The sequence below is a fragment of the Ursus arctos genome, unplaced genomic scaffold (genome assembly GCF_023065955.2).
Source record: "Ursus arctos isolate Adak ecotype North America unplaced genomic scaffold, UrsArc2.0 scaffold_26, whole genome shotgun sequence".
NCBI lineage: Eukaryota > Metazoa > Chordata > Mammalia > Carnivora > Ursidae > Ursus > Ursus arctos.
In genome coordinates, this window is record NW_026622941.1 from 41,949,892 (window position 1) to 41,970,205 (window position 20,314).

General features: G+C 53.1%; 1 protein-coding gene and 1 long non-coding RNA gene across 5 annotated transcripts in view; one reads left to right on the forward strand and one right to left on the reverse strand.

Annotated features, from left to right (window-relative positions):
* Nucleotides 1–12,904, forward strand: part of ACVR1B (activin A receptor type 1B) — a 33,726-nt gene extending 20,822 nt beyond the window's left edge. For all 3 annotated transcript variants that reach the window (XM_026501825.4, XM_026501826.4, XM_026501828.4), the window contains exons 5-9: nucleotides 2,441–2,608; nucleotides 3,654–3,810; nucleotides 5,026–5,150; nucleotides 8,074–8,204; nucleotides 9,692–12,904. In XM_026501825.4, coding sequence (XP_026357610.1) covers nucleotides 2,441–2,608; nucleotides 3,654–3,810; nucleotides 5,026–5,150; nucleotides 8,074–8,204; nucleotides 9,692–9,817 — 707 coding nt within the window. In that variant the 3' untranslated portion in view covers nucleotides 9,818–12,904. The remainder of the gene's footprint in view (nucleotides 1–2,440; nucleotides 2,609–3,653; nucleotides 3,811–5,025; nucleotides 5,151–8,073; nucleotides 8,205–9,691) is intronic.
* LOC130544862 (uncharacterized) lies at nucleotides 10,721–18,397 on the reverse strand. Of its 2 annotated transcripts, none has more exons than XR_008961541.1 (2): nucleotides 17,774–18,397; nucleotides 10,721–16,184 (listed from the first exon to the last, which is right to left on the reverse strand). It is a non-coding gene; the product is annotated as an uncharacterized LOC130544862 (long non-coding RNA). The 2 variants fall into 2 exon arrangements; XR_008961540.1 differs by having other exon boundaries at nucleotides 10,721–16,325; nucleotides 17,774–18,031.
* Between the last annotated feature and the right edge of the window lie 1,917 nt (nucleotides 18,398–20,314).

Genomic DNA, 20,314 nt, shown 5'->3' on the forward strand with positions numbered 1-20,314 from the left:
GCAGTCGCCCTGGGTGGAGGGGTGACTGGGGTAGTTGAACAGCTGTGGGACCGCCTTCATAGTTATGACCCATAGAAAGAGAATCTGAAAAAGCTGATCGTCCTTCCAACTTTTCTTCTGTGAAGAGCTTATACCGAAACCCAGACTATTAAGCAAACAGTATTAAGCAGATAAACAAGATAAACCCTTCACCCTACCTGCTCACCTCCCATTCCTAACACCCCTTCCCCTCACCCCTAGTGTAGTCCCAGCAGGGGCACCAGTTATTTTACCTTGAAAATCACTGGAATGAAGAACTGTGGCCTCGCCCCCTGCCAGGGCAGGATAGCCCAGAAGAGCATGTGGTCCACGTTCTGGGACATGATCAGCCTCATATACGTGTGTAGGGGAGCAGGCCCAGCAGGGGTGACCTGGCTCCCCCCAGAGTGTTATCTCCTCGTGATCTTTCAGGCTCAGCTCTTGGTCGGCTTGGACCTGAGGTCCTCTTTCCTCTCCCTTCTGATTTTTCTTTAGTTTCTGAGTCTCTGTTGTGTGGCCAGGCACGTCCTTGTTTTTGAGGGCTTCACTGACCAGTAAAGCGAGAAGTAAACCAAGAGTTGATTCTAGGAGGTAATCAAGTAGCAAGCTCTTCTTCAAATAGCAAGCACACATTGGGAGTGAGATGGGGGTCAGGGAGGTCACACCGGAGCTCGATTGAGGCCAGGATGTCAGGAGTTGGTTAGGAAGAAAAATCCGTGGGAAGGGCACCATAGACACATAGGTAGAGGTGAGGGGTGTCTGGGACCCTTCAAGTCATGTGCACGGCTCCGTGGGTGGAGAGGCGGCGATGCCAGGCGGCGAAGGGCCTCCTTGAGAGTGTTGCATTTTATTCTGAGCTAGTGGGTAGTACTTGGAATTTCATTCATTCATTCACTAACATCCATTGACCACTGTGGGGCAAGACCTCTGCCAGCTACTTCGATCATTACACGTAAGAACGAATCGCGGTCCTTGCGCTCGCGGCTCCAGGAAAGAGGGGGCAGCAGGCACGTCGACAGGTAGCGCACCTGAAGTCAGAAAGACCAGGAGGCGTTCTGTGTATGTTTGAGAAGAGTCGCTCTGGCGTTTGTGACACAGGCTGCGCCCATGACATGGCAGTTTCTAGAAGTTAGTGTCTCCAAAGCCTACGGAAGATGCTAAGTAGTTATTTTTCCTTCCTAAGACAGCAGCAGACTGCTGATTCCTCATATCGCTGTGGGCGTTTGTCATGGCCTCACCTGCCCCCAAGCTGAAGAGGCTCGGACTCCAACACAGGGAAGAAGGGGAAGAGAGGAGCTTTACTCCCTTTGCGTGAACTGTGCTTTTTTAAACAGCAGCATCTTTCGAGAACACTCCGATTTGACATACAGTTTAAAGGCTCAGAAGATGTCTTCCCTTTTGACTTTGACTTACTGCCAGGGTCCTCTCGACTTCAGGGCTGGTTGGAGCGCAAGAGGGGGATGTTGGGTGGGCCCCTTGTTCAGAATCAGAGGAGCCAAAATTGGTGCCGTTCCAGGAGCCACTCCCTGTATTGATTCTGGCAGCTCGTGCGAATAGGGATCTGGCTGTAAAAACTCATATTAGGGCCAAGGGAGGAGAAAAATCGGACTCCTTCGTTTTTGCCTTTTTAGCAGGATATATATATAGTATAGTGTCCTGGAACTAGCACCAGCCTGGAATTTGGAGATCCCAATCCAATTTCCAATCTTCCTATTGACAGCAGCATAACCTAATTAGATTACCAGCTTTGGGTTTTTCTTTTTCTCCTTCCTTCTTCCTACTACACACTGCCTCTCATCCCCCACCCCATATAAAAGTGCATGCTGTCCACCTTCCATTGCTCTTCTGAGGATAAGATGACCTCTCTGAAATCAAGTACTTGTAGTTGTGCTCTTCACTCACTGAAAAGCTTTTTTGGGGGGGGGGGTCTGGGATACAAGAATGCACAAAGGAGCTCTGCTCTTCTCCCAGAGAGCGAGCTCATGGCCTAGGAGGAGCAGTGGCCTGAGAGGAAACGTTACGGATGAGCCGGCTGCTGGGCCGGGCTGTGCTCGCAGGGTCTTGGAGCGCAGAGGAGGGTCTGCGAGGCCTTCCTCCTCGGCAGCGGTGGGTGCAGCCGGTCGTGGTCTAATGAGTAGATGAGTAGGTCCTGTTCAGACTCTGACAGCCGCCTGCAAGAAATAAGGGAGCACGTGTCAGAAGGAATGTCGTTCTTCTGTCCTTCCTGGACCCCCACACTGGTGAACAGGTGTAGATAAAACGGGTGTAGAGGGGGAGCCTCGGGAGCTCTCAGGAGTGGAGACAAGAAGCGTGAGTTCAGGAGTGTGGTTGGAGTTCGTGTTCACATAATTCTTTTTTTCCTCCCTCAACCTTTTTGCTGGTAGTAGTGCCTCTCCCAGAACTCCTCTGTGGTTCTCTGCAGATAATGGCACCTGGACACAGCTGTGGCTCGTCTCAGACTACCATGAGCATGGCTCGCTGTTTGATTATCTGAACCGATACACGGTGACGATCGAGGGGATGATTAAGCTGGCCTTGTCTGCGGCTAGCGGGCTGGCACACCTGCACATGGAGATTGTGGGTACCCAAGGTGAGTGGACCCCGCCAAAGGCCAGGGAAGTTGAGTAGACTTTGAAAGCCGGTACCATCCTGATTTAGTTTCCAGAACTCCTTTTACTGAGGAAGTTGGAGGTGGGCCTCAGGAACTGTGGCCTGGTCTAAGGGAGAGAGATTTGAGTTTTTCTTGAGAACAAGAGGTTCTCAAGACCCCAGTGGGGGTCTTTTCACCTCAGTCTTTAGAATTCCCTCAGGGGCTCTAGAACATAAAGATTCCATTGTTTGTCATCTACTGGCCTGGCATGATTGTTGAGTGTTCTGTCATGCCAGAGGTCCACCACACACATGTAAAAGAAGAGCCCAGAAGAGCAAGGGAGCTAGGGCAGAGGAGCACAGTTTGGTAATGTCGCATCACACATTCGCTGTTGGGGACAGTTGGCTTACAGACTGCATGGTGGCTTAGACCCTGGGCTTTACTAACCTAGGAAAGTTCTCCTGGAGGAAACAGACCTCAGGCTTCCTTGCGTGTTGACTGTGACATCAGCTTTTTGTGGGGTATGGTTCTCATCCAGGTGGCAGGTGTGCGGCGCTCCCTGATTTCTGGTTGGCCAGGGCAATGGCTCTTGCCGGCCCTGACCAAAAACCAAACATTAATGTTCGATCCTGTTCCTAGCCCCTGTGGTGTTAGTAGCAGGCCTTATCTTCGCCTCTCCGATGGTGAAAACCTAGCCAGTACAGCAGTTTTTCTTGGAATTCCTTAGCAGCTCTATCTTGGAGCATATCAGTTCAGGGAAAGGCAAGGAGGAGGAGGAGTGAGAATCGCTAATACGCATGCCTTCTACGCTCTTCACTCACCTACATTAATGCCTTTAATCCTCACGTTGCTGTCAAGTAACGACTGGGTAGCTTCAGCTGATGGATGAGAATACAGGTGCAGACGGGTTAAGTCGCCTTTTGAGGGTTACCGGGTTAGTGGGAGGAAAAGCCAGAACTCGGACCCACACAGTCTGGCTGCAGAGTCTTACGCTTTTAACATTTATGCTATCTCTCTGTAAAGATCCTTATTTTTTCTCTGCCAGGGAAGCCTGGAATTGCTCATCGAGACTTAAAGTCAAAGAACATCCTGGTGAAGAAGAATGGCATGTGCGCCATTGCAGACCTGGGCCTGGCTGTCCGCCATGACGCGGTCACGGACACCATCGACATCGCCCCAAATCAGAGGGTGGGGACCAAACGGTAGGAAGGCCCCAGGCCTCTGCCTTTGCCCTACCCTTGTACCGAGGGGCACATGAGTGCCCTTTCCCATCTGCAGAGGAGAAAGAGGCGTAGAGGAGGTGTGGCCTTTGCGCTCCAACAGCCAAAAGCTGAATTGAAGCCCCACTCCGCACCCTGGAAAGCTGTGCTGGTTGCATCTGACAGATACGCGGGCCATGAGCATGGCTCTAGAGAACTATAGACGCGTAGCTGTTCTTGGTACTGGGCAGGGGCAGGCAGCAGAGAAGGAGAATCTGGAGAACGATTTGGAAGGGGGGGCGGGCCACAGGCTTCGCTGGGACTAGGAGGGGGCATGTGAAGTCCCAAGGGGTACTTGCGCGGAGACCTGAGGAGGCAGGGGTATGTCTTGCTTGGGGGTCAGACAGCAGGTTTGCCGAGCTCGAGCAGAGGTGATCTAGGGTGGAGATGGGGGCACCTTTAGGATTATGGGCCTGCCTCCCACTTCATACAGAGAAGTGAAGTAAGAAGGAAGGAATTCTGATTGTAGATTGACTTCATGAGTTGGTGATGGGACAGAAGAGGAGGTCTGTTTATCTGCCAGATTTCAGTGGATTTCACTCAAGTGTGCTGCCGCTTTCCCCCTTCCTTTTGACCTGAATGAGTGCAGCTACCTAGGCCCCAAAGTGTCAGACCTGAGGTGACCCCTGATTGGCCTTCCTGTGGGAGGAGGCTGGGGGCTGAGGAGAGTGGCTCGAGTGGTACTGATCAACTGAGGAAGACTTCAGTGATTGTCTAGAATTAATTTCATTTTTATCTGTAATTAGCTAAGTTAACAGAAGAAGTTCAGGATGAAATTTAAATTCTGCCCATCACTGCGGCTACGTTAAGTCCAAGACCCCGGCCGCAGCCAGATATTACGGATTGTTACTGCCCTGGGGTCCACAGTACAGACACTTCTGCCAAGACATGAGAACATGCTTCAAATACATCTCGATGGTTAAAAGATAGAAGTACAAATACGAGCAGCCTGGTGTCACCCAGCCTCTGCCGAAGCGTTTAGATTCGAATCCAGAACATGGGAGTCTGCAATTGAGAGCACTGATCGCTTCCTTCCTCCCCAAGAGGCATTCTTGGGGTGATGCCATTCCACATTCAGAGGCCCCTGAATCACTACTGGGATTTGAACAAAGAAAGCATCCTTTTCTCCGCGTGATCCTGTTCCCTTTGCTGTTGCAGATACATGGCCCCCGAAGTGCTCGACGAAACCATTAACATGAAGCACTTCGACTCCTTCAAATGTGCGGATATCTATGCCCTCGGGCTTGTGTATTGGGAGATTGCTCGAAGATGTAACTCCGGAGGTACCTTTCTTTTTGGCCTTCTCCTGCTCCTGCCTCCCGGTCCAGGTTGCCGGGTCACCCGAGGGTACTCACCTGAGGCTGCCGGTCTTTCTTTGCCTCCTTTCCTTTTACAGCCTGTTGGGTGTCTAGTGCCAGAGTCCATCACACTTAGGGTCCTCATCAGAGATGAGGGGATCTTGGAGATGGTTGTACTAAAGGTGTGTTGACTCTATCGAGTAGTGCTTTTTTAAAAAAAATTTATTTTTGAAATTATTTTTATTTATTTGAGAGAGAGCGCGTGCGCGTGCGCTCATAGTTGGGGGAGTGCAGAGGGAGAGGGGGAGAGAGACTCTCAAGCAGGCTCCACACCCAGCATGGGGCCCGACTTGGGACGCAGTCCCCGGACCCCGAGATCATGACCTGAGCCGAAATTAAGAGTTGAACGCTTAACCGACTGCACCATCCAAGTGCCCCTGTTGAATAGTGTTTTACAATGTGGTCACCATTCTGGAAGCTTGTTTGGCTTGTTTTTTTTTTTTTTTTTTTTCAACACGTTGTCCTTCTTGATCTTTGGAGGTTGGGAAAGCCCTGGGCAGAAGGAACAGCACAGGACTAAAGCAGGGGCTCGCCTTTACATGAGAGGAGGTCTGTTCTGACACCAGCTCTCAGGCCACACTGCTGGGGTTTCAGTGATAAAATCGTGTTAATTTCTGAATTTGGAACAGAAAGTCTATTAATACAGAATTCTCTCAAAAGGAGTGTTTTTGTTCTGTAATTTTTTCTTACACCGTTAGCATTTGCACCTGCTCACGCATGTCAGAGTCCAGTAGAAGGTAGTATCAGATGTAGCAGGGGACGTTTTGGATCATTGGCTTAGTACGTCGGTATGACACAATGACTTCTGAGTTTTCTGCCATGTGAACAAGTTCCAGAACCGCTAGAACCTTTCCCTCAGCCGTTTATCTCTGATGTAAAAGATTCCAGGTCAATGGAAATGAAACAAATTAAAATTAAATGAACTTAAAAGAGCCAGTAGGTCTTCCAGCAGAATGCTCTTCTGTTTTACTGCCCTTTTCCATCTCTCATATGTTTGGGAACATGCACGTGATGGAGCAGGCACCCAGGTATTATTCATGGAATTGCACATCTAACTTTTTTTTTTTTTTTTTTTTTACGTAAACTACCCCTCAGTGTGGGGCTTGAACTCATGATCCTGAGATCAAGAGTCATGTTGCTCTATTGACTGAGCCAGCCAGGAGCCCCTAAAAATTTTGATCATTGTATACAGATAAAACAGATTAAGAAAAATCTGGTCACACAGGTCTTAAACTGTGAATAAGTTAGTTTTTTCTTTCTCACACCATCCAGAAGTTGGGGCTAAGTATTCTAATAATACTAATATTTATTCACCACTCGCTATGCATGAACTCATTTAATCTGTACTGCAAAACCTAAGAGGTGGGTACTATTATTTTCATAATTTTGCAGATGAGAATGTGTCACAGTGAAATTAGGTTAATTTGTCCAAGGTCACACAGCTGATCAGCTAGGATTCAAACACTGGCAGACTGAGGCCAGAGCGTAGGTTCTCAGCTACCCCTTAGATGATTACCAAGTCAGACCCTATTTATAAATCTGCCCCATTAGCTCAGAACAGTCAAACTTTTCCTAGAAAAAGGCATGGGAAAGTTACATTGGATTTTTTAAATTAGCTTTTTATTGTGGAAGGTATTTCAGTTTGTAGCTTCTAAAAGGTAAGGACTTAAAAACTAGAACTGTTATCACCCTTAAAAAGTGAATAGTAATACCGTTTAACGTCAGTCTGGGTTGAGATTGCCGCAGTTGTCTCCAGATTTTTTTTTAACGGTTCAAATTAGGGTTCAAATAATGTCCATTGACTGCAATTGATTAACACACATCGTAAGTCTCTTATAATCTCCGGGTTCCCCCTCCACTTTTTTTTATTCTGCAGCTGATTTCATTGGAGGATCCAGGTCCGTTGCCCTGTAGTTACCCTGTCTCGATTTTGCCAGTTACCTTTTCGTGGCACTCACCTGTTCTACTCTTCCTGTGGATTTCCTGTGATAGCTACATGTAACACCCGGCATCTCACACACACACCCCACATACATAATTGTTCCCCCAAAGTTGCTCTGTTACCGGGCATATAATGCTGGTTATCTCTCTTTTTCTGTGGTTTTGTGATGTTAACAGCCATCAGTGGTCATTGTCCAAATCCAAATTCATTAACGGGGGAAAAATGCCAATAATCTGATACTGTCAGTCCTCAAATATTAGCTAGATTTCTTTTTTTTTCTTTTAACTTTTTTAAATTTCAACAATTTTTTTTTTAAGTAAACTCTGTTCCACATACGGAGCTCAAATTCCTGACTGTAAGCCAGCCAGGCACCCCTAGATCTCTTCTTTAAAGAGAAACTTCCCCTAATTGTTTGGTTACCAAGATACGTAATTTGAATAGGGAAGGCAGGAAAAATACTTGCTTGTTTCCATTTATTTAGCATTTTTCAAAACAGTGAGTTTGTTCCCTCTCACCCTACAGAGGTGACTGAGGTTTTTGGCATCCTTCTTTTTTTAGTATATGAACTGGTGGCTGTAAAGTATTTGCTTTCATTGCAGTGATTAATTAGTCTTACTTTCGCTTAAATGTTCTCCTCTTTGGCCACTTGGGAGCTTTCTAAGTCGATGCCTTTGGTATGACCTTAGCGTCTTTGATAGTCTGCTGGCTTTGGTATGAAAAAGATGTTCCTGGCTAATCTCGTGTGTCTCTTCTCCCATTCCTGGAACCCACCCATCTCTCCAAGGAGCCCCAGCTCCTCTTAGCGGGAAGTGGTATTTACAGATCACAGTGTGAGTGTTGTCATAGGTCTCTGAGTACTGCCCTCCTCCTGTTGATAACTCAGGTGGATATTTTCTTTTCTCCCAGGAGTCCATGAAGAATACCAGCTGCCATATTATGACTTAGTGCCCTCTGACCCTTCCATTGAAGAGATGCGAAAGGTCGTATGTGACCAGAAGCTACGTCCCAACATCCCCAACTGGTGGCAGAGTTATGAGGTAGGAAGCTTCCCTGCCTCCTGTGGCTTTTCCATCTGCCTGATTTTTCTACTTTAGAAAAAGGGTTTCCTAATTAAAAAAAAACAAAAAAGGGGAGAAAAGGGTTTCCCAACAAGGAGGCCGTGCCCAGAGGTGACCCCCGAGTGTGTCAGTCATACGCTACCACGTGCTGTTGTGTACTAAGCCCTGTGGGGCCGTGGGGCCTTGTCCGGGGCTCTGTAGGGGCCCCTTGCAAATGGACAGCCTGGTAGAAGAAAAATCTGTGTTTTGGGGACCAAGCCAAGAGAGGTAGTCTAGTCAACAAGAGACAGAAAAATGGAGCGGAAACTGTTAGACCTGTCTAACTAGAAAATGGCTCTGGAACCCCAGGGCTGTGCTGAGCTCTGTTTAAGAGTCGAGAAGAAACATCCATGAAAGAAGCCCAGCCTGGGTGTTGAAAAGCAGCAGGACAGTACTTAGCGAGAGGACATGTCTGTGAGGGAGGTGGCCTTTCTAAAAACTCAGAAGAGGGGAGGGTGTGAAGGCTTGGAATTTGGGAGAGGTGGCAGCTGAGGTGGGGTGGGGACAGCATTTGGAGGGGGGGAATTAAAATAAGGGCAAATTTATGATACACGTTTCCTAATAAGCATGGCATTCTGGGGTCTTCGAGTCTTGGGGGGGGCAGGGCTGGCCGAGCCAACTCCACGTGGGCCTCTTTGGCCCTGCTTTTAGGGACTAGAACCACTAGAGGGCATTTGTGCATTTAAGAACCGAATCTCTTAGTTCACGGTTGAGGTGACGTCTCCCTGTTGCGTAATAGAGCGGCATTTTCCAAAATGTTCCTCGGAGCCCTTGGGTCGGGGCTTCCGAGGACGAGGGTGAGGCTGAAAGAGCTGGTCTTCGGTTGCCCCCAGCCCACACGCCCTTCAGTCAGTTTTTGAAATTTTGAAAACCACTGGCCTAGGGTAGCAACTGGGGACTTCTGTGGCCCCCCGTAACCAGTGGGGGTCCGTAGGCGACCTTCCAAATCCATCTCTTGGCCTGACCACGGTGGCCGCCTGTGTAGTCCAGGCAACAGCAGCGTAGCTTTCTGCCTCTGACAGGATTGCTTTCAGGGGCCCCTTTCCTGCTGCTTCTCAGCCCCGGTCTGTGTCTGCCCGTGAGCCGTGGGGTCTCGCTGTGCGCCCGCCCGCGCTGAGCTGCGTCCCCGTTGTGCCCGGTTCTTGTGTGACTTTAACAACACAGAGGACAGAATCCTACAGATGGATTCTCCAACCTGACAGAAGTGATTTTCGAAGTCCTGGCTATTTCGGGTACCCCACGCAGGGCACCCCGGTGATGGGCCGGCTGAGAGCACTTGCGGGGCAGGCCTCCCCTCTCCAGGCACAGTGTTCTCCTGGCCCCCCGACGAAGGGAGGGCCGGGGGAGAGGGAGGCTCCGAGCAGGTGGTCGGGAAGGCCTCCCGGGGCGAGGGTGGGACTGACGCCAGTCTGGGTCTCCCCGCGCAGGCGCTACGGGTGATGGGGAAGATGATGCGAGAGTGTTGGTACGCCAACGGCGCGGCCCGCCTGACCGCTCTGCGCATTAAGAAGACCCTCTCACAGCTCAGCGTGCAGGAAGATGTGAAGATCTAAGCCTCTCCCTCCCCTGCACGCAGCCCTGGGCAGCGGGAACTACACAGAGCTGCCGTGTTGAGCGTACGATGGAGGCCTACCTCTCGTTTCTGCCCAGCCCTCTGTGGCCAGGAGCCCTGGCCCGAAAGAGGGACCGAGCCCGGGAGACTCCCTCACTCCCATGTTGGGTTTGAGACACAGACACCTTTTATATTTACCTCCTAACGGCATGGAGACTCTGAGAGCGAACGGTGCGGAGAACTCGATGCCACAACTCGAACTGGTGTGGTGGGAGGTCCCGCAAAACCCGGTGCATCTGGAGGGCGGCCGGGAGCGGTGACGGGCGGCCTGGGAGGACCCAGGAGACGCCGAGCGTCGCCAGTGCCCAGCGCCCAGCAGCACTGAGGGTTTTCCTCCAGGGACCAGCCCCAGCGCTCCGAGGTGGTCCAGAGACGCCGCAAGTACAGCCCCTCTCACAGGCAGCTCTGGGCCCCGGGCTCCCCTCCTCCCTCCCGCGGACATCCGGGGGGACCTGTCTGTCCAGCCGTGTGTGTGCATGTGCCGAGGTGCGTCCCCTCTTGTGCCTGGTCCGTGCCACGCCCTTACACGTGTGTGCGTATGTGTGTGTCTGTGGGTGCGCACTTACCTGCTTGAGCTTTCTGCATGTGCAGGTCGGGGGCGTGGCCGTCACGCCGGCTCTGCGTGCTGGTGCCTCTGTTCCGTAGTGAGCAGCGTCCGGTTTCCCTGGTGCCCCTCCCAGAGGTCTCGCTCCCGGCCCCTCCCCCCCGGAACCCCCATGCCACAGTGGGGCTCCCTGCCCAGCAGGCTGCTCCGCCCGCCCCTGTGTCAACACCTCCATTTCAGACTGTGGAACCAAAGCTGGCCCAGTTGTCCATGTCAAGCGAGGCTTTGGGGTCCAAATGTGAGGCGGGGGTGGGCGGGGAAAGAATCTTGGCAGAAGTCTCGGGCGTTGCGGTCAGTGGCAGCCGTGGGAAATGAGCCAGCCCAAGGGCATCGTCCTCAGTGGCATCAAGGAAGGGCCAAGGGATTTGAAGCCCAGATCCTGGGACTCAGATTGGAATGTCACATCTGTCTTTCATATCCCAGATTCTGGAAACAGCAGTGTATATTTTTGGTGGTGATGGGTTTAGGGTGGGGAGGGAGAGGGGGGCAAAGAGTAGGGAGGGAGTCGGGGGTGGGAGGGGAGGCATCTGCATGGGTCTTTTACTGGATTATCTGATCACGGTGGAGGGAAGATGTGAGACTTGCACCCACTTCAGGGGCCCTATAAAGGGGAACAGCCCGAGCCAGATCTGTTCTTTTAACCTGAGTATAGTATTTAATGACGTCTAGAAGCACGGTTGTGGGTGGTGGTTTGCTCAGCGTATCTTAGGTGTATAATCACTTTGAAGCCATAACTTTTAAACTGGAGTGGTTTGGTTTCCTCCCTTCCTTCCTTCCTTCCTTCCTTCCTTCCTCTCCCTCCTTTTCTTCCTCCCTTTCTTTCCCTCTTTTTCTTTTCTTTCTTTTTTCTTTTCTTTTTTCTTTTCTTTCTTTCTTCTTTTATTGGAAGGGTCTGAATTTTAACTTTTTTTTAATGTTAAGTTTTTATAAAAGGAAAACCATCTCTATGTGATGATTACCTCTCAGTCTCTTTGTTTTTAAAGAAATTCCTACAAAACAACCACAAAAAAAAAAACAAAAAAAAACAAAAAAAAACAAAGCTCCAGTCAAACGCACAGAGCTCGGCCACACTGGAAATATTTGTCCTCGCACCTGAGCCTGTTCCCACTGAGCAGCGAGAGCGCCTCCCTCTTTGCCCTGGAGGTTAGTCTCTCTTGCACTGTGCCCCCCCCCCCAGCCCCCAGTTCTGTGAGTGGTTTTTGCATCAGGGCCCGAGCCTTTTGTGCATCGTTCAGGCGGTCGCACCTTTTCCTCCAGGCCCTTCTCCGGCCGATGTTTGCTGAGTGCCGGTGGTGCGCCGGGCACTTGCAGTGCCTACGTGAGCAAGACAGGCCTGTGTCCCCCTCTTGGAGCACTGAGGAGGGGCTGATTCAAGTTAGTGGGTGCCTGTTTCAAGACCAGATGTTTGTGTAGTTGGTTCTGAGAGCCTTTTGAGCCTGGAATGACGGCTCTTAGAGAAGACCACCGAGGAGCAGGATGCCTCCCCACCCCAAAGAGCCCGGCGGTGGGCAGCGAGACCCTCAATCACTGCATTCGTCCTGAGCCCCCTCCTGCCCCCAGGGGAGGCAGATGATGGATGCAGCCTGAGAGCCTGCCCGCCTCCAGCCCAGTGATTCTCTGCCAAAGCTTGTGGAGGAGGGGCAAGCCTCTCCTGCTCACATGGTCTGCCACACGCTCCTGGTCTTCCTATTTATTGTCCCGTGTGTTGCTTCTTTCCTTGCATTAAAGGAGATCTTCGCCTCACCCTTTGGGCCAATTTACTGGCTACTGACTCATTTCCCTTGAATACCAATTGTGTCATTAGGGGGACCTTCTTTCCCCACCCCTGCTGATCCCTCCTGCCCTCCCCTGCCTGTCTGCCCCGCAGCAGAACCTGGCAGGGTAGAGGCGGTGATGGACTAGACTCCTGTGCCCCAGTCACAACCAGCCTCTGGGATCTGCCAACACTCCTCGACCCAGGGACTCCCGAGCCGCTAGCCTGGTCCCCCGGGGCCCCTTCTGGCCTCACCACACCTTGGGGAAGACTGAGCAGTTTTTTGGGAAGCTCCCACCCCCATCCCCACCGCTCTTAACACCAAGAGTTAGGAGTTGGAGAGCTGGGGAGAAACTAAAGCCTAAAGCCGTGGTTTTTGGCCCCTGGGGCTAACCCTGATCCATAGGGCTACCTGCACCTCTGGATTCTGGATTCACAGACCAAGTCCAAGCCCGTTCTTACGTCGCCATCAAGGCCCCCGAACGGCATTCTCGGTACTTCTGTTTGTTTTTGTACATTTTATTAGAAAGGACTGTAAAATAGCCACTTAGACACTTTACCTCTTCAGTATGCAAATGTAAATAAGTTGTAATATAGGAAATCTTTTGTTTTAATATAAGAATGAGCCTGTCCAATTTCTGCTGTACATTATTAAAGTTTTATTCACAGAGCTTCTCTGGTGCCCGCTGTCTTACGTGTGTGTAGACTTGACTGCCCAGCTCTTGCCGGGGGCGAGGGGAGGGGGGCAGGTGTTCCTGGGCGGTGTTGCTATCCTCCCGCTTGCTGGGAATGATGCCTGCACCGGTCACAGCTGGTCATGTCGTCATCGGAAGAGGAGCTGGTCTGAACACAGGGGTCTTCCCTCCCTGACACACAAGGGGCGGCCTGGCCTGGCCTGTGTGAGGGAGCAGAGGGCAAACCATACGTCTTTTCTTCGGCTTTGTATCCGCTTTTGCCCGTTAGCCTTTTCCTCGGTACAAAAGAGGGTCCTGATTCTGGTGCGTCACCAGGCGCCTCGTCCTGAAGGCAGCCGGAGAGCTCTGCTGGGTTTGTGCTCGCCCCCTTGTCAGTGAGAGAATAGATGGGAATTGGGGGCACGCAGGTGACTCTGAGATGGGACTCTTCTGCGGCTGCTTGGCTTCTCAGTGTGTGGGTGGCGGTGAATGCCTTCCTCTAGGCCACGGGAACCCAGATAGCCGGACCTCAGGTCTCGGAAGCTCAGGCGTAGCCGGGACCCTGGAGGTCGCCTAGTCCCATCGGTGTCAGGCACTGGGCTCCCCTACAGCCCCCCTGCCACGCCCTGGGAGGCCCCCGCCTTCGCCCGCAGGGCTGTCTGCTCAGTAGCAAGCCCCTCCTTGCGTGGAGCCAGGCAGCCTCGGGGGGGGGGGGGGGGACTTCTCCGCAGGGGGCTGAGAGCAGTTACTGTGTCTTCCCTGGGAGGTCCCTTCGGTCACCATCAGTTAGCGTCATTGAGTAACGTTGACACTCTGCCAGGCAGCGCGGCAGACTCGCTCTGTGCGTAACCAGGGCTCTGATCCTCAAACAGCACACGAGGTGGGCGTCAATCAGTTGTCCTTGCAGCTCACGGGGTGGAGAAGACCTTGGGTCCAGGGTGTCTCACCACAGACTGTGGCCCCTTCATGTGTGCGCTGTCCTGCCCGCGCGGGTCCGCCGCCGTGCCAGCCGTGCTGCGCTGAGCCTCGCCGGAGCCCGCGGCCAGAGGGACACAGCATCCCATCCAGGTGTTAACCGGCACGTAGACTGCAACACGAGTCACACTGCGCCGGACTCCTGCGGGTCACGTCCGACGACCCCAGGACTGCCATCTCATCTCATGGGCTGAGGGAAGCCCCAGCCGCCTTCTCCTTCGTCCCGTCCACGGGAAGGTGGTCTCTGGAACTCAGTGTAGGACCGTACGTGTTTGCCCTGTTCAGTTTTACCAGACGATATGCTCGTGGCTCCAACCTGTCAGTATTTAAAAATTCTGATCGTTGGGGCGCCTGGCTGGTTCAGTCGGTAGAGCGTGCGACTCTTATCTCCGGGTTGAGCGCAAACCCCACGTTGGGTGTAGAGACTTAAAATCTCAAAAATGAAAATCCTGATTGTTATCCAGGGTTTTCCATTGTTCTCTCATCTGAGACTCTTGGGCTGGAGAAAATCAAGAAACTCACCTCTAGAAGCTGGCTTTAAGTTTGGCACATATCCCAGTAACCTGGATTAGCTGCTAACTACATTGTCCTTGTGCCCTCGCCATAATTCATTTGTGGACAGAGATAACAGCGGAAGTCCAAATATCATTCTGAAATGGCAAGGTATTATTGTGGCTGTTGTACCTGTTTGTTGAAAGAAAGGTGTAGTGGCTTGTAGGGAATCTCTACCCCATTGAAAAGCCATCCTGAGAAGAATCAGTCATCTTGCCAGGCATGGACCTAAAATTCCCTAGGCTATGGATTGCAGCTTCGTTACCATTCTGAAAATCAGAATGGCAACTGTCGTGGTACCCCTTTGTGTGCCCTTGAAGGTTACTAACCAAGTTTCATCTTTGTAAGGCCCGTGACACAGGAGACCTGAATTCTTTTGAATAGTGTATCACTTATTTCACACATTGTAGATTTTTGTCCCCACCAGGTCCTGTCTTCTGATCTTTACAGTCTGGAGAACATGCTTGCGAAATCCAACCAAAACAAAATTGAAAGTAAAGTAGTAGAGTTCAAGAGACAGGGACATACGAGGGATGCATAAGGGAGGTGGCGGGACGGGGAGAAGGCTTTGGATCTAGCCAGGAATGGTGTGCTAGCGTTCTCCAGAGAAACCGAACCAATGGATGGATGGATGGATGGATGGATGGATGGATGGATGGATGGATGGGTGGATGGATGGATGGATGGTTGGATGGATGGATGGGTGGATGAATATTTTAAGGAAATGACTCATGACCATGGAGGCTGGCAGGTTTGAAATCAGGCCGGCAGGTTGAGATCCAGAGAAAAGTTGATGTTGCAGTCTTGGATCCGAAGGCATTCTGGAGGCAGAATTCCTTCTTCCTCGGGACTGCAGTTTGTGAAGGCCTTCAACTGATTGGATGAGGCCCATCCACGTAATGGAGGGTAATCTGCTTTATTCAAATTCTGATTTAAATGTTAATCACATCCGAAACATACCTTCACAGCAACATCTGGACGGGTTCAACCAGACAACTGGCATCACACCCTGGAAGCCGTTAAGCATCCCGTGGTCAGGATGGGATTGAAGGACTATGGCAGAGAGCCTTGGGTCCATCTGGGATTGCTCCTGGGAGCCATGGATGGGGGCTCGTGGGGTAGGAAGGTTTAAGGAACAATCGGATAGACTAGGCTTTCTAATTTGTTGAGCAACCTTAACACGTAATGCAGAGAGGAAGACAAGCAGTCGATGGTCCTTGCCCTTCAAGGCAGAGAGAGGGTTTGTACAGAAAGAACAATAAGGCAGATTCTGGCAAGTCCCATTACGAACCATATGTAACATGTCATGGAAGCACAGACGGGGTGCCTAGTCCCTGCCCTGCGCGGGCTCCCTGACGGGTGGCCTGGACTAGCAGACATAACCACAATGGAGCGAGGTGCGTGCTCGGATACGGGTTGATCAGAATGTTCCAGGAGCCCAGGACAGACGGCAAACTGGGATCAAGAGAGGTGACATCTCTATTTTGTTGTAGGCATTGGCCTGCTGACTGAGGAGAGGGTTTTAGTCAGAGCGAGTCACCGTTCAAGACGCACAGATGTCCTCAGCTGTGGCTAGAGCAAGGGAGCCAGAGCGGCAGCGAGGGAGTCTTCAGGGGCTGTCCCATGCCGAGACAAAAAAGACTTCATCCTGGGGGCCACCAGTGCCATCACTTGTGACAGCTCTCTCAGACTGTGCAAGTCTGGGCTCGGTCTCCAAACGCGTCTCAGTAGCGTGTGTCTGTGGAGTCGCCTGTAAGTCAAAACCTCTCTGAGGTCCCCGCTTCCCGGTGGAGGGAATAGGCTATGGACAGCGGACAGCGTTCAGCAGGGGATGAGGTAATCGTGCTCGTGTCCGGAAGATCACCGCTGTGACGGTGATAGATGGGAACAGCTGGAGGGATGGGAGAGATGCCAGGTAGAAGGCACAGGCTTGGGGCATAACCCAAAGCAGAGAGAGAGGGAAAGAGGGGAGCCGACTTTGGAGTCAGGTGGGGGGAAAGCCAGTTCGGAGTAGGCGGGGGGAAAGCTGGGTGCATCACCCCGTCACCGTCGCCTGGGAGAGGGAAGCGGGGACCAGAGGAGCTGTTTGTGCCAGGAGGGAGGAGGGCTGGGGTGTCCGAGGCCCTCAGAACTGCCCTTTTCTGCCCTCTCTACATGTTCCGAAATGAGGCAGGTAGAGTAAAAGCTGGGCCGTTAACCTAACTCCCTTCTTCGGTCATTCTCACCTGTTGAAGTCGGAGACCCCTTGCCACCCCCACCCAAGAGGCAAGGTGGTCCCAGGCCTCTGGCCAGACGAGACCCAGAGGCCACCCATATCCAATGCAAATCAGCTGCCATATCTGCTTTGCCCTTACTGCCAGACCCCCCAGAATCGGCTCTTCGGGCTGGGCTGGATCCTCCCGGCTGCTGGGCTCCCCTGGGCCCTGGCACCACACACAGACATGATCCAGTGGAAACTGTTGGGCAATAGGGGCCATTAAGAAAAACAACCGCTCCCTGCCCAGTCAGCTGCCCACCGGCTGTCTCTGCCTCCCTCGGTGTCATGCAGCCAGGGGCCCAGGCCCTCAATCCCGACCAGAGCACCAGCTGAGTCCCAGGCCCTCTCTCTCTGCCGCCTCCCCGGCTCAGAAGCAGCGGCGGTACCCGGAGAAGAGTCTCGGTGACCTCTTCTGCATCCTCCCAGTTCTGGGACCAAATGACGATGCCGGAGCGGACATTGAGTTAGACTCCAGAGTGGCCTGCGTGACTGGAGCTCCTGCCCCAAGTGCCCCTGACCTCCTGACAGTACCCTAGAGCCCGGCGGTGAGGACAAGATTCAGCTCTCCCTACTTCCTCCACTGGGGACTGGGGACTGTTCGGTATGCAGGCAGGGGCTTGTCCCAAAAGAGAAGGGGTCTTCCTCGGTCTCCTCCTGCCACAGACAGCAAGCCCTATCCTGAGAGCGAAGAGCCCGGGCAGCTGGAGGGAAAGTAAGCGAAGCTGGGAGCTCATTGGAAAAGACAGACTGGCTCAGGGGTAAGATACAGATTGAGTGCAGATGTCTAAGGAGCCACAGCCTGGGGCTTTTGCAAGGAGGCCTCCCGGAGGGAGGTGTCCTCGCACGCAGTTGCAGGCAGCAGGCGACATGCTCCCCCCCCATCCGCCCCACCACCCCCGAGCTTTAAGGAGCTGCGGAAGATAGGATGGGGAGAACAGATGCTAGACAAGAGACTCAGGCTTAGGAGGAAGTCGAGGAGGGTGGGAGAAGCCAAAGCTTCAGGGGCCCCGCGGATCTGGCATGTGGAGGTTAGGCCCAGAGGAGGCCCACCAGCTGTCTGCCCTCTGTTTGTTGAATCTCACCTGCGGCACCGCAGCCCTGGGGGAGATCAAAATCATAGCTTCTGAACTGTGACAGCGGCGAGACTCCAGAGCTCGGTGACCAAAGTGCAGCGTGGCATCTCAGTGGGACACAGACCCTCTCGCGCGGGAGAGGAGATGTGGGAGATCCGTAAGCCCTGCTCAGATTCCAGGTGGAGTCTGGCACGACCCAGACAGCCCTTCACACTGGTTTGAAGATTTTCCAGCAAGAGACACGTGGCCACCAGAGGGCATCACTGCCCCATAGTGTGGCGTCCTGGGCTCCCCATTCCCCTCCCAGGAGAAACGGATGAGATTGGGAGCAGGAAGCAGGCACAGATCTCAGCTCTCAGGGGAGCAGCCAGCCGCTGAATTAAATAGTCCCTGGAGTCAGGAGACCTTGGATCTAGTGGGTTCTGGTGCCTGTCCTGCCACCATCTTTCCTCCCTGGCCTCAGTTTACCTCCTCCCTTCAATGAGTGCTTGGACCGCATTGTATCATCACTGAGCCACGAGGCCCTTCCTTTCCAGCTCTCCAATTCCAGGGTTTGAGGAAGTCGTGCAATGAGCCTCACAGAAATTGCATCTCCTGGGCCCATCCTTACTCTGGGGTTCTCTGGAGCTCTGCCTGGAGGAGGGGGAAACTTGTGTGAACTTCACTTGTCTGGTGCTTCGCCCTCACTTGGAGGCAGAAAGGCAGACTGACCTGCAGACTGCCTCCATGTCAGCCTGAAGGAGGAATGTCTTAACAGGGCTTGAGACACAGGTGCTGTGACGCCCGGAGCGTCCACTTCTCTAGCTTTCAGACAGGGCGGTGTCTGTCGGGTCGCCCTCTGTGAGAGCTGGGGTGGTGATCCTTCCCACATGGGTGCCCTTTTGCTGGTGCCCTTTTGCTGGTCCCATCAGGGACAGCCACAGGAGTGAAGAGAATAGAAACCATCGCCTCTTGCGTCCCCATCCCCCACCCCACCCCCACCCGCACCGCAGATGCCGTCTGTCAGGAGCAGGCAGCAGACGGTCCAGGGGTCCATCTGTGCTCATGCTTCACAATACAGTCCCATGTTTCCCCACCAACACCCCCTCGGCCCCTCAGCTGATGGCCACTTGGTGGTGCCAAGGGGGAGGTGGGAGGAGGGAGAGGAAGGCACTAGGGAGCTAGCTCTTGGCTCCCAGCAGTCCCCAATCCACCCTCTGCCACCCCCCCCCCAACAAGCATCCTGCCATCTGGACTTGTACTAATTACTGAAGGGTGGCAAAGCACCCCTCCCACCCACACCTCCTGCAGGGGCTGGGGCCCCAGGGGCCTGGAGCTGGGGCAGAGACACAAGTCAAGGAGACACAGAAGCACAGAGATGGAGAGAGACCCGTGGCCTGAGACAGACGACAGGAGACAGAAAGCCTTTCCTGGCCTCTCCAGGTAGATATGGCCACTTGGCTCTCCGTACTCCTCACGCCGGCCGTCAGACACAGCACGTGAACGCGTAACCAGAGCCTCTGTAACCCCAGTGCCCGGCCGGTACCTGGCCCAGAGCAGGGCTGAAATGTAGGGTGAGTGGGGAACTGAGGCAGACAGCATCACATAGCGTTAAGATGGCAGGCTCTGGAACCAGGCTGCCTGGGTTCGAGTCTCGGTTCTGCCACTCAGTGGCCTAGAGCGAGTTACTCAACCTCTCTGGGCCTCGGTTTCCTCATCTGTGAGGTACCGAGTGAGTTAACATGTATGTAACACAGCACATGCCAGTGCGGACGGCCCATGGTAACCGCTCAGTACCTGTCAGCTGTAAAGGCAGAACACAGATCTGGGAAGACTGGAGGAGAAGGGGACAGATGGGGACAGTACCTCCCCAGCCTCTGTTTAGTGGCCAATGGTGGGATGCGGAGGCCCCAGCTGGTGGTGCTGACGCCCTGTGGTGGCTAGCTGCTCTTTAGACGCCAAGACTGGCCTTCCACTTCCTCCTCTCACTTCTTATTTGGGCACCTCTGACGACAGAGACTTCAGCTGGGCCATCCCAGTCTCTCCCACTGCCTGGCAGCCACGGTAACACAGGCGGGGCGGGGGGAGGGTGGGAATGGGGGGGATGGTCCCAAAGACGGGGTCAGAATGGTGGAGCACACCCCCCTGCCCTGAGCACCCCCTCAGCTCAACCACATTCCCCTCCCCATGAGTCAACACAGAGTTAAGATCTAAATTTCTGCTGCGGAAAGGGGTGTCTGAGCTCCAACATCAGGAGCTGGCGAAAGGGACTCCTGACTTTCTGAGGGGACAGGCCAGAATTACACCCTCACCCACGGCTGCTGGGTTTCCACTGCTTCCTTTCCCCTTGCCTCGGAAGGCGGGGGAGCCTCTCTCACCTCTTCTGGGGCAGCTGTGCAAAGGGGAAATCCTCGGCCCTCACTCCCTGGAGGCTTCTGCAGTTTCAGGGGTATCTCTAACCTCCTTTGGGACCTCACCGCCCCCTTGTGCATACCCCTGCCCCTGCACTGCGCTGGCGCCACTCTCCTCTTGACTAAACTCTACTGCAGCCCCCCTGGATCTTCTAGAATC